This window comes from Emys orbicularis, chromosome 1, assembly GCF_028017835.1.
Source record: "Emys orbicularis isolate rEmyOrb1 chromosome 1, rEmyOrb1.hap1, whole genome shotgun sequence".
Lineage (NCBI taxonomy): Eukaryota > Metazoa > Chordata > Testudines > Emydidae > Emys > Emys orbicularis.
In genome coordinates, this window is record NC_088683.1 from 359984512 (window position 1) to 359997580 (window position 13069).

The 13069-nt window shown below is 41.0% G+C and overlaps 1 protein-coding gene across 1 annotated transcript in view; it reads left to right on the top strand.

Annotated features, from left to right (window-relative positions):
* The window catches only part of PGM2L1 (phosphoglucomutase 2 like 1), a 69187-nt gene extending 56677 nt beyond the window's left edge, over nt 1–12510 (top strand). The window contains exons 10-14 of the mRNA XM_065407950.1: nt 2902–2995; nt 5147–5276; nt 7694–7883; nt 9572–9705; nt 12408–12510. Of these exons, the coding sequence (XP_065264022.1) occupies nt 2902–2995; nt 5147–5276; nt 7694–7883; nt 9572–9705; nt 12408–12510 (651 nt within the window). The remainder of the gene's footprint in view (nt 1–2901; nt 2996–5146; nt 5277–7693; nt 7884–9571; nt 9706–12407) is intronic.
* The last annotated feature ends 559 nt before the right edge of the window (nt 12511–13069 follow it).

A 13069-nucleotide genomic window follows, 5' to 3' on the forward strand; every position in this document is an offset into this window, starting at 1 on the left:
TCAATTTTTCCAAACAATGAAGAGCAAAAAAATCCTAAAAAATGTATAAAATGACTGGACTATTGTGCTATTAATCAACTTAAGTTTTGTTGCCCTCTAGTGAAAATTTTGGAGTCTGTTACTAAATACTGTATTTTGAGTTGGGAAAATATTGATTCTAGAAATATATGTGACCAGGCTTTAGTATTTTTCAACTCTTGAAAGAAATTATAATCTGGTTTGAAATTTTTATCCTTCAATATCAGTCATGATACAGAATTTTCCCTTTTTGTACATAGAGAGTAATATTTCTCTCACCCAGGACTGCTACTATATCATTACCACTGGTCCTTCTGTTAATCTTATACATCTGTCAGATCTCTTAAAAGGAGATTTTAGCTTTCTATTGTGCATGTTTGCCAGCTCCTGTTCCACCAGGCTCCTCATAAGAGCTAAATCTTTTTCGGGGGGGGGGGGGGGGGTTATAGCAAGTATTTATTTTTGTGTTTGCTTACATATGCAGTAGTGAATGCTATTCTGAAACACTGTGCCTTAGATTCGTAATCTAAACTGAGTGTGTTGGCCTCTTTATTTGCTGGTTTTAAACAGATTTTGCTGGGTTTAAGAATGGTTAATTGACATGACAGCTTGGATTGGGGTCTCTTATTGATCTTAATCTTAGCTTTAGAAAGGAGCATAAACTCTGGCAAATCAAGTATAAAAGTATAATAAGGCAGGCCAAGAAAGAATTTGAAGAGCAACTAGCTAAGGACAAAAACTAACAGCAAAAACTTTAAGTACATCAGAAGCAGGAATCTTGCCAGTCAGTGGGGCCATTGGTTGATGGAGGTGCTAAAGGAGCACTCAAAGAAAATAAGGCTGTTGCAGAGAAGCTAAATGAATTATTTGCATCTGCAGTTAAGGCCAAAGATATGAGGGAGATTCCCACACCTCAGCCATTTTTTTAGGTGATAAATCCTAGGAACTGTTCCAGATTGAGGTGTCCGTAGAGTGGGTTTTGGAACAAACTGATAACTTAAACAGTCACCAGGACCAGATGGCTTACCCAAGAGTTCTGAAGGAACTCAGATATGAAATTGCAGAACTACTAACTGGTATGTAACCTATTGCTTAATTCAGCCTCTGTACCAGAGGCTGAAAGGATAGCTAATGTAACACTGAATTTAAAAAAGCTCCAGAGGGGATCCTGGCAATTACAAGCCAATAAGCCTAAATTCAGTACCAGGCAAATTGGTTGAAACTGTAGTAAAGAACAGAATTATTGTTTTTCACCTGTGTGTCAGATATGTTGGAAGAGTCAGCGCAGCTTTTGTAAAGGGAAATCATGCCTCACCAATCTATTAGAATTCTTTGAAGGGGTCAACAAACATGGACCAGGGTGATCCAGTGGATATAGTGTATTTGGACTTTCAGAAAGTGTTTGACAGGGTCCTTCACCAAGGTTCTTAAGCAAAGTAGGCAGTCCTGGGATAAAAGGGAAAGTCTTCTCATGGATCAGTAACTGGTTAAAAGGTAGGAAATAAAGGGGTAGATGGGAATAAATGGTCATGTTTCACATGGTCATGGAGAAAGGTAAATAGCGGGGTCCCCCAACTATCTATACTGGGACCTGTGCCAGTCAATATATTCATAATTATGAGCTGAAAAAAGGGGTAAAGAGTGAGTTGGCAAAGCTTGCAGAATAGACAAAATTATTCAAGAAAATTAAGTTCAAAGCTGACTGCCAAGCCTTACGAAGTAATCTCACTAAAATGGGTGACTAGGTGATAAAATGGCAGATGAAATTCAATATTGATAAATGTAATGTAATGTATATTGGAAAACATAATCCCAACTATACATACAAAATGATGGGGTCTGGATTAGTTGTTACCACTCAAGAAAGAGATCTAGGAGTCATTGTGCATAGTTCTCTGAAAACATCCACTCAATGTGTAGCAGCAGTCAAAAAAGCAAACAGAATGTTGGGAATCATTAGGAAAGAGATAGATAATAAGACAGAAAATATCATATTGCCTCTATACAAATCCATGGTACAGCCACACCTTGAATATTGCATGCAGTTCTGGTCACCCCATCTCAAAAAATATATATTAGAATTGGAAAAGGGAGGGGGGGAGAGAGAGAGGCAACCAAAATGATTAGGTGTATGGAAGAGCTTCTGTATGAGGGAAGATTAAAAAGACTGGGACTGTTCATCTTATAAAAGCGATGACTAAGGGTGCAGGTATGATAGAGGTCTATAAAATCATGAATGGTGTGGAGAAGTGAATAAGGAAGTGTTGTATCTAACACAAGAACCCAGGGGTCACCCAATGGAAATTAATTGGCAGCAGGTTTAAAACAAACATAAGGAAGTACTTCACACAACGCACAGTCAACTGTGGAACTTGTTGCCAAGAAATTTTGTGAAGGCCAAAAGTATAACGGGTTTCAAAAAAGAATTAAATAAGTTCCTGGTGGATAGGTCCATTAATGGCTATTAGCCAAGATGGTCAGGGATGCAACACCATGCTCTGGTTGTCCCTAAAACTCTGATAGCCAGAAGCTGGGACTGGTCAACAGGATGGGTCACTTGATAAATTGCCTTGTTCTGTTCATTCCCTCTGAAGCCTCTGGTACTGGGCTAGATGGATCATTGGTCTGACCCAGTATGGCCATTCTTATGTTTCTTTGATTTTACCAGCATTCTTTGGTCCTGTTGATCATGAGGTCCTTTTGCATCATTTTACCTTTTCCAGTTTTCTGACATTCCAGGCCTCATACTTAAGACTTCTTACAAGAAAGTATCTGGGGGAGAAAGGTGTTATTTTTATGTGAAAGCAGCAAATGTTCCCCTTGTTCCATGATACTGTTGTATTGAAAAAGTAGCTTTTACAGTGTGGCCTCTTCATTTTTCAGGAAACACTGCCTGGTTTTAAATGGATTGGAAGTAGAGTAAAAGATCTCCTAGACAATGGGAAAGAAGTTCTTTTTGCGTTTGAAGAGTCTATTGGTATGTACAATAATATATTCTAAAATATCTTAATGTGGAACGCTAGTAAACAATATTTTCTGTGCTAATGTACCTTGGTTGTGACAAGGAATCGTGTAGGATTTGTTTCTCTTTAGTTTTCCTCTTTGCATTTTGTTGAACTGCATGTTGTTGTCAACTTTGGTTAACAGAATGGCAGTCACTGTCATATCAAATGCTGTGTGGATGCTCCTCGTTGAGTCACAGTGGAGGACTGTGGCACTGTTTAAACTTCTAACAAGACAATCAGAAGATCTGTAGCATTCATACAGAATCCTGATGGACCAGATTGAGCTAATGTCCAGTCTTCAGTTCACTTGATGATAACATTCTCTGTAATGGATGTTGAATTTTTGCTTTGCTTTGCTTTTTTTAAACTTTTTGCTTACCAAACCACTTAAGGACTCTATTTTTGATCACCTTACTGAAAAGTAAATTAATCTACTTGCCAGATATGTTCAGGTACCATCACTTAACACAGTCCTTTGAGAGGACTTTAGAAATTTGTAGTGTCTGACAGTTGATGTATCCTCCCAGAACTAACTGTACCCAACAGTACATAACTAACTGCCAGCTCAACTAAAGCTCCATACCGGTGCATCCTTGTGTTAAGTTCCTGTCTCCATTGCAGGGTCCACTTTACTTTGGAAATTCCTACATACTGGCTCATATTAGTGATCCATGTAGTCTAGTATCCCATCTCCAACCATGGCCAGTACCAAATGCTTCAGAGCAAGGTGCAAGAAACCCAGTAGAGTACAGTTATGAAGTAGCCTGCTCGTGGTAATCGGGCGGGGAGGTGGCGTATTTTTTTTTTCTACACAATAATCGTTTAGTGTTTGGTTAATGCCTGGTATTTTCAAATAAGCTGAAGGGAGTATTCCTTCCAAAAACTTATCTAAGGTTCCAATGAATAGCAGACTGCAGAGTAACAATGTTTGTAAAGCACTCTTTAAAACATAAGAATGGCCATACTGGGTCAGACCAAAGGTCCATCTAGCCCAGTACTCTGTCTTCTGACAGATGCCCCGGAGGGAATGAATAGAACAGGTAATCATCAAGTGATCCATCCCCTGTTGCCCATTCCCAGCTTCTGGTAAACAGAGGTTGGGACACCATCCCTGCCAATCCTGGGTAATAGCCATTGATGGACCTATCTTCCATGGAAATACTAGAGAGACAAGGTGGGTGAGATAATCTTTTATTGGACAAACTTCTGTTGGTGAAAGAGAGAAGCTACATGGAGTTGGACCTGAAGAAGAGTCTGTGTAAGTCAAATGCTTCTTTCATCTTTTCTCTCTAATATCCTGGGGCCAACACAGCTATAACATCTCTAAAACACTGTTAACTTTCTGTTAGGTAATTTATAATCCCTTTATAGTTGGCAATTCTTCTATAGTACCTTTTGTCTGAGGCTCTCTGAGCACTTCACAAAGCCTGTTGATAACCCTTAGAGGTAGATAAGGACTACATAGGGTGCACTTCAGCTATGGAAATTCATCCACCTCTTAAATGGAACATGGCAGCTGATTAGCAGCACATAGTAACATATCAGTTTAGCACAGGAAGTAGATCCAATTTAAAAGTGAAAGTGGAGTTTAGGGAAGCAGATTGCAATTATCCAAATTGGATTGAACATCCCTGATTTTACATAAAATGTAGAGGGATCTTTAACAACTGTAAGGAGTCAAGACCTTGATTTTAGATGTCCTCCAAAAGATTACACATCTGGCAGCACTGTGGGGCATTGATTCATGATTGATTTGTGGGACTAGTGCTGCTTACTAAATCACCGGCAACATTCCCTGCAGCACACAAGTGTACTTGCTCAAACTAACCCTGCTTAGTGTGTGAGATCTGAGGGGGATTGTAACATAGCATGGTGAGGCTATAGGCTTCTGTCTACCTGAAACCGATAGGTTGTTCCATACATCTTCCCTCTCCCATAACTCTTAGGCTGGCTAGCATACTGCGTAGATGGGTGTAGCATATGCATAGATAGAGTGGCAGCAGTTGGACACGTGTTTAGTCTTGTGTGCACAAAGGGCATCTGAAGTTTAACACTTCATCCGAGTAAAACAAATGGAAATCTATGGAGAGAACTGCTCTGAACACTAGTCTTGTGATTGTCAGGTTTCATGTGTGGCACATCAGTGTTGGATAAGGATGGCGTGAGTGCAGCTGTGGTTATAGCTGAAATGGCATCTTACCTGGAAACCAAGAACTTAACATTGGCACAGCAACTAACTGAAATATATGAAATGTAAGTTGTTTTTTAACATGCTCTACTTTCCTTTATGATTTCTTTTCTGAGCTTTGCGTAATCAAACATAATTTCCTAAGCACTATCAAAATCAGAACAGTATCTGTCACTTGCTAATAGGACACATTTTCTTCTGTACAAAATAAGTCAAAATAAAACATTAATACCATATAAATGTAAACTGGATTAATGTACATTAAATGTGTATGCACTGTTCAGAGAAATACGATGCCTGTCAACTGTTTGATACAGATAACATGGTGATTAGGAGGGGGAAAATGGGAGGATATAAAAACTTGGCTGCTAGAATAAATATCAGAAAGAGTCCTTGTGTTTTTAGTTAATTGTCATCTTAGTCAATCTACTGTTAAATGAGTTAAATTATACACTTCTACCTACTAATTTTTGCTTGTTTAAACATCTTGCAAAAGAAGTTCTGACCTCTTGTTGAGGTTCTTTTCATGTTGTGTTTAAGGAGGGAGGGCAAATGAAGTATAGAAGTCCAGGCAGAATCAAAAGGTGTGGAGGGACTAAATACAATGGCATATTTAGAGTATATTTGTGATTTCCAGAAAATCACAAGGTTTTTTAAATTAACCATGAGCTCTGCATCTGAAAACTCCTCTCTGGGTCACTTCAACTCTTCCTGTCCTTGAGGTAGATACAGAATTGCATACAGGTCACGTTGGAGGATAGTCCTTAAGAATGGAGGAAGCCTAGTCAGCTCTGAATTGGCATCTTAAAAAGTTGTGTAAGAATAGAGGTTTGCCCTGGGTCTGTCCCGAGAAAAAATGATTTCTTCTCCCACTGTTCGGTTATGTGTTGGTTATCCTCCCTTCTGTATTTTAGTGGTGCTCTGCGTATATGTTTGTAAAGTGTTTGGAGTGTAAACTAACTTGATTTATGCTCTTTATTCCATGCGGACCACAGGACCTTCATTGCTGCCTTCCATCTTTGACAGTCTCTTGCTGCAGGCATAGCTTTTGCCCATGTCACTTTAATAGCTTTCGGTTCTCCTTCATTGTGCTTTTCTAAGCTGTCCTTGGTTTACCTCATTGTCTTTTTGCCCTTGGGATTCCAGTCCAGCATCTGTCTTGCTATGTTGTTTGGTTCTTTCCTCCCTGTGTATCCTCTCCATCTCCATTTTGTTCCATCATTTCCCATCCTATCAGGGTTTAAAGATGCTATATCAATATAAAAAAAATACCCTGGAGGGTGCTAAGAAAATACCTCTTTATTTGAAGTGTTTGCTAGTTAGATTGAAACAGCTTGACTTAGATTAGTTAGGCTCTGCTCCATGGCGAGCTAAGGTTTATCACTTAAAGGAATAATTGAAAACCTTGGAATTTGCAGTTAAATCCCAGGGAAACTGATGCATTTTTTGTTTCAAGATCTGAAATTCTGGGTTTGTATCAATATTTGGTTCCCTACAACTTTTCACGAGTATCTTACTTTTCTCATATACCCAGTCCTGCTTGAGGCTCTGTTATGCTAGGAGCAATATAAACACATTGGTCTAAAAAGGAAGTGGTAGTCATCTGTTTAATTTGAAAATCAAGTTGCTGTCTTTGCTATGGCCTGTGGATTAGCCTTTGTTTTTAAATATCTCCCATCACAGTGCTGCTTCTGGCCACTGTTCTGACTGCTGCTGGACTGAGTTCACTCTGTCACGTGTAGATTGTGGCAGGACTAACTCAGCGCAGAGCAGGTTTGGAGAGTACTGGCAAGGGGCAACAGAGGTAGGAAATTTACAGTGTCTTTCCAAAGGCACAGTGGGGAAAATGGAGGAGACTGTAGTAGAAGGTGAGGAAGAAGTGATGTGGCAAGAATTAGGCTTCTCTGTGGGTCCAGAAAGGAGCAGTTAGAGGAGTGTGTGGAGGCTGGGGGCCCAAGGAAGAATAGAGAAGGCTTATGGATCCAGACCAGGGATAGCAACATGGAGGTAGGCATTGGATCAGGTCTCCGCTCCAGGCACGATTTTTCAGGCTCCAAACAGGGATCCTGTATTTTTAGTGGCATAAATTTCAAGTTCTTCTCTCAACTGGATTCAGTCCATTTCTGTGACTATGAAGGGTTACTTGCATTATTGTCCTTCATTACTGACCCTCACTTTAGGGTGAATTGGTGAAGTTCAGTGGTTTTGGGTTTGCAAACAGGCTGAGACCATCCTGCATCATTTTACATTGTCTAGGCTATCTTTTAAAATCAGAAGGCCTTGAAATATTCTAAAAAGTAAGCTTGGTTTTCAAAAAATGCAGTGAAATGTGCTTGAAAGATCCAGTGTCTGCATAATACTGTGTGCATGCTCATGAATATGGAGAACCATGGTCACTGTTCTGAATAACTGATCACTCTGGAGACTTAAAGTGTGCAGAAGACTGAGACTCTTGTAATTAAAATAATATTTTTCCTTGTAGGTATGGATATCACATTTCAAAGACCTCCTATTTCTTGTGCTATGAACCTCCTACTATCAAAAGAGTATTCGAAAAGCTTCGGAATTTTGATTCTCCAAAATCTTATCCAAAGTCTTGTGGCGCTTATGGTATATTACACGTACGGGATGTTACCACTGGCTATGATAACAGCCAGCTTAATAAGAAATCGGTGAGTTACACAATACTTTGAGAAAAAAATTAGTCTAGTGGCTAACATTTTAACCCTTTGACAAGGTGTTTTCTGAGCCTGTGAATGAATACATTAAGTTGATTTTATGATACAGAACAATGCCAAACATCCAGTATTTGGGATATAAACATAGGGCTTGTCTATGCTTTAAAAAAACCACAGTGACATGGCTGTAGCACTTCAGTGTAGACCAGGGGTGGGCAAACTTTTTGGCCCGAGGGCCACATTGGGGTTGCAAAACTGTGCCTCCCCAAACAGCCTGGCCCCCACCCCCTATCCGCCCCCTCCCACTTCCAGCCCCCTGACTGCCCCCCTCAGAACCCTCCACCCATCCAACCCCCCCTGGTCCTTGTCCCTAACCACCCCCTGACCCTAACCGCCCCCCAGGACCCCACCCCCTATCCAACCCCCCTGCTTCCTGTCCCCTGACAGGCCCCCCGGGGTCCCACACCTATCCAACCCCACCCCCACAGAACCTCCACCCCAACCAACCGCTCCCTGTCCCCTGACAGGCCCCCCGGGGCTCCACGCCTATCCAAACCCCCCGTCCCCTAACCGCCCCCTGGGGCCCTCTGCCCCTTATACAACCTCCCGGCCCTGGCCCATTACCACTTACCATGCCATGCAGAGCAGCATGTCTGGCTGCCGCGCCGCCCAGAGCAAGACCCGCTGCCTCTCTGCTTGGTAGGAGCGCGCAGCTCCGCCGCCTAGAGCGCTGCCCACACGGCAGCGTAGCTGCGGGGGAGAGGGGGACAGCGGGGGAGGGGCCGGGGGCTAGCCTCCCCAGCCGGGAGCTCAGGGGCCGGGCAGGATGGTCCTGCGGGCCGTAGTTTGCCCACCTCTGGTGTAGATACTACCTGTGTTGACAGGAGGGATTCTCCCATCAGTGGAAGTAATCCACCTCCCCGTAAGGCAATAGCTATGTCTGTGGAAGAATTCTTATATGTTGTATGTTTTCTCGAAAATACAGTGATGCAGACAATTTAAATCTTTCACATTAATTAAAGTCTGTCCTATGCCCTTTCCACATAAATAAAGCTTAAAGTACTGACTTTGTTATAATGTAACTGAACCATGTTTGGGGAGATACGAACAAGCGTCCATCCTGTGAAGTTTTTCAGCTATGTTCCCTATCCAACTTTTAAAAGCAAATAGCTGTAAATGAAACGCAGAGATTTACAACCAATTTTTTATTCAAGATGCTGATTAAAGGAAGCTCATTTAAGTTACAGAAAAGCTCAATAGCTTCAAGGTAATTTAAACACCTTTGATTTAAAGGATACCATCAGTGGATAAAATCTTTAATATTAATTAAACAATTGAATTATTCGCCAAAGATTTTTTTTTTTTAATTTCCACTAAGATATCCATAATTTAATTAAAATTAGTTTTACACATGGATAATTAAGGCCTGGTCTATATTAGAAAATTAGATTGGTTTAACTACATCGGTCAGAGGGATGTGAAAAATCCACACTCCGGAGCAGTGTTGTTAAATTGGCTTAAGTCCCCATGTAGACAGCACTAGGTCGTCGGAAACTAATTTTTATATTGATCACTTGTTCGCGTTGTGTCAGAGTTTGTATGCAATGCGTAATACTTAGTATAGCAGGGAGGGGAGATGCATGTTGATTGTACAGATTAAAATGATGATGATGTTCCATTAGGTGTTGCCTGCGAGTAAAAACAGTCAAATGATCACCTTCACCTTTCAAAATGGGTGTGTTGCCACCCTCCGGACAAGTGGAACTGAGCCAAAGATCAAGTACTATGCAGAGATGTGTGCGCGGCGTGAGCAGAGGTGAGGGTTTCCACTTTTCACATTGTGTCAACGCTTGGTTTGCTGAATCTGTGTCTTTTCTGTACAATCTTTACTCCTTTCGCTTGACTTTTGCATGGTGAGTATTGGAGCTGCACCCGTCTCATTCAAAATATTTTCACAGACGTGTAGGTGAACAGGCATTAGGAGAGACGCATTCTCCAAAGATAAAAGCTTCCCCACCCTAGTTGCTGGGTGTAATGCACATGACTTGACAGACAGGTGTGGAGGGTTTCGGGCTGTTAAGCTGCCTCCCCAGCCACTGGCGTGCATGGATCGGCTCATGAGGCTTAATGCTAGCACTCTGTTAGCAGTGGATAAAATGGACAAGAGTTGAATTTCACAAGTCTGCTGCTGCAAACCCCCTCCCCACAAAAAATTTTAATCCTGGAGCAAAGACTTTTCTTTCGCTCCTAGTCAAGCTCTGCTCATTCGGAGAGGTCCATGAACTGTAGTAAACACCCACACTATTGCACCCTAGGTTATCTGGCGATGAAATCTTTGTGTCGGTAAGTTGCGCATATGAAACTCTCCTCCCTCTGATAGCCAATCTGGTTCATCTCTTCCCACTTCTTTAAAAAAACCCAACACTCCTCTTTAGTGTCCCAAGTGCCTTTTTGGGGGAGAAGTGTTTTATACCACCACATACCATCTATATCATCAGTGTTTATTGCTCTTGGAAGGAAGGGGTTTAGGGTGGCCACACTACTCCCAAGTGAGAGCCACGCTCAACACTTAATTTTACTTTTCAAACTTGGGAGGGTCTTAAAGACAGACACTTCAAGTGGCCTTATTTTCAGGGTACCAAGCATGCTCATTCCACGCAGTCAATCAGAGCAATGGATGTTCTGCCCTTGGGAAAGTCAGGTCAGTTACTTAGGCACCTACATTCAAATTTATGCAGATACTTTTTGGTCCCCAAGTTTGAATATATTTAACTTCCAGTTTACACATTGCAGTTAGTAGCTGTTTACCTTACTGAGGTCCTTGAATAGATTTTCTGTTTAACTAGCGCCGGGGCAATAGCAACTCGAAGTGGCAGGCATTGTGAATGCTAATTTTCTGAATGTCAGCTCTTGCCAGTTCTTTGATTGGTGCATGTGGTCTCTTTCTATGTACTCGTGTGGATGCTTTCTCTTAATGCATGTCAGTTTGGGAGTTCTCAATCTGTTTAAGACTTTTTCTTTAAAGCTGGAACTGGGCCAACAGTCTGACTTTCTTTATACTTCTGATCTGTTTTAACTGCTCAAAAGAGGAAGGTGCAGAAAATAACTAAGGCAAACTATCTTTGTATACCCAGTAATCTGCCAGCAAAGGCACTGTGCCTGCCCTGGAGAGCATATTGACATACGTGGTGCCAGTGAACAGCTTAGAGAGGAATGCCAATAAGCCAGTTACTTAGGTAAAGCCTGATTCAAACCCCACTGCAGTTAATGGCAAGACTCCATTGGCTTGTTTGGGCTTTGGCTCAGACCTCTAAAGTGTGTGCACATCTTGCTGGTTTTTGTTTTTTGTTTTGTTTTAGTAACCAATACAAAGAAATAGTTTAATTTTCTGTAAAGGATTATCCATTGAAATGGATAGGAAGAATATCTGCATTTACTCTCCAGGATAGAAATTAGAAGGACTATCAAGCCGTTCTACTCCAGAGCATAAGATGATCAGCAGCTGCTGACCAGAAAGGCACTTCCTCCCCTGATTGTAATAGCACTGCTCAGCTAGGTGAATGATAGAGGTTGAATGCTTCCCTCTGAAGCATTATTCTTTGGTCTCTATCAGGAACTGCGTACTATACTATGCTAGATGATGTGCTCTTCTGTTTCAATGTTAGTTTATATTTTAAGTTTTCAAGGGTTAAAGAGCAACCAGTCTCTTGTGAGTTCCTGGGCATGGTCAAAATGGCCCAAACTGATCTAAACAGGACATAAATTAATTTGACCTATTTCTACTTAATATCTGATTGAGTGAGTCAGTTCCTCTTGCGTCCAGTGGAAATATACTGTACAACAGGGAGTAGCAGGAGAGAGACATGCTGTTCCGTTTAATGGATTTGGTCTTGATTTTCTTCCCTTGCTGCTTTCATTAATTAGATTTCATAGGAGTTAAGGCCAGAAGGGGAACATTACATCATCTGTTCTGACCATCTGTTATCACAGGCCCTTAAATTTCACCCAGTTACCACTATGTTGAGCCCAGTAACTTGTTGGACTAACTACAGCATATCTTCCAGAAGGTCTTCTTGATTTGAAGACTCCAAGACACTGAGAATTCACCACTTCCCTGGTAGTTTGTTCCAATGGTTAATCCCTCTCAGTGTTTCAGATTTGTGCTTAATTTGAATTTGTCTGGCTTCAGCTTCCAGCCATTAGTTCTTATTATGCCTTTCCTTGCTAGATTAAAGAGCCCTTTAGCACATAATATTTTCTTCCCAGGAAGGTACTTGTATACTGTAATCAAGGTCACCTCTCAATCGTCTTTTTTGTAAAGTAAACAAATTGACTCTAAGTCTGGAAGCTCAGCAAGTAGGAACATTACAATTAGCTGAATGGCAAGAAGTCTAATAAGGGACTTCTGAGGTTTTTGAAATCTAATCAAACGCCGTTTGTTAAAGTGTTGGAGCTGCCTTTTTTGGGATAGAGTAATATCAAGTGATCTAACTTCAGCCATTTGATTTCTCCCTCTAGTGACAAAACCTTTCTGGAAGAACAACTACAGAAAGTCATTGAAGCTTTGATTGAGAATTTTTTGGAGCCCAGTAAGAATGGACTGATCGGGCGTTCCGTGTAGATCTCCTCCAACAGTTGGTTATAGAAGTGACTCTCCTTGTGCTGTATCATGTGGAACAAAGGAACCAAGATCAGAACTCCATTTAGCATTAATTGTGTGTGCGTGTGTGTGTCAGTTACCTAACTGGCTAAATTCTTAAAACCAATAAAGAGGCAGCATCTTTTTGTCAGTTTTCCAGCAAAAAGCTATGGCTGGCAAATTGATTTTGGGGGAGTTAATATCTACAATTTCATGTTCTTTTGACCAAAAGACACATGTACATTAGCATAATGAAGTCAACTCCCATAGTTCAAAATGTAGCACTCCAGAGGGTTAAGACTGCTAAACTCTGCTGTAGCGGAAGTCACTGAGTTTCATGTTGAATGAACTAATACCTAGCACCTTTGATTTGAAAAGACTTGAATTCAAAAAGTTCTGTTAGTTCTAAGTGTATTTGAAGGGAATTAGCAATCACATAAGACTGACAAAATGAGCCGGCTTCTTCATTGCTGTGGAGTGTGTTGGTATCATTTACTGTTACAGGTCTTAATTTACAAGTATGTTAAAATAGAGTTTAGTA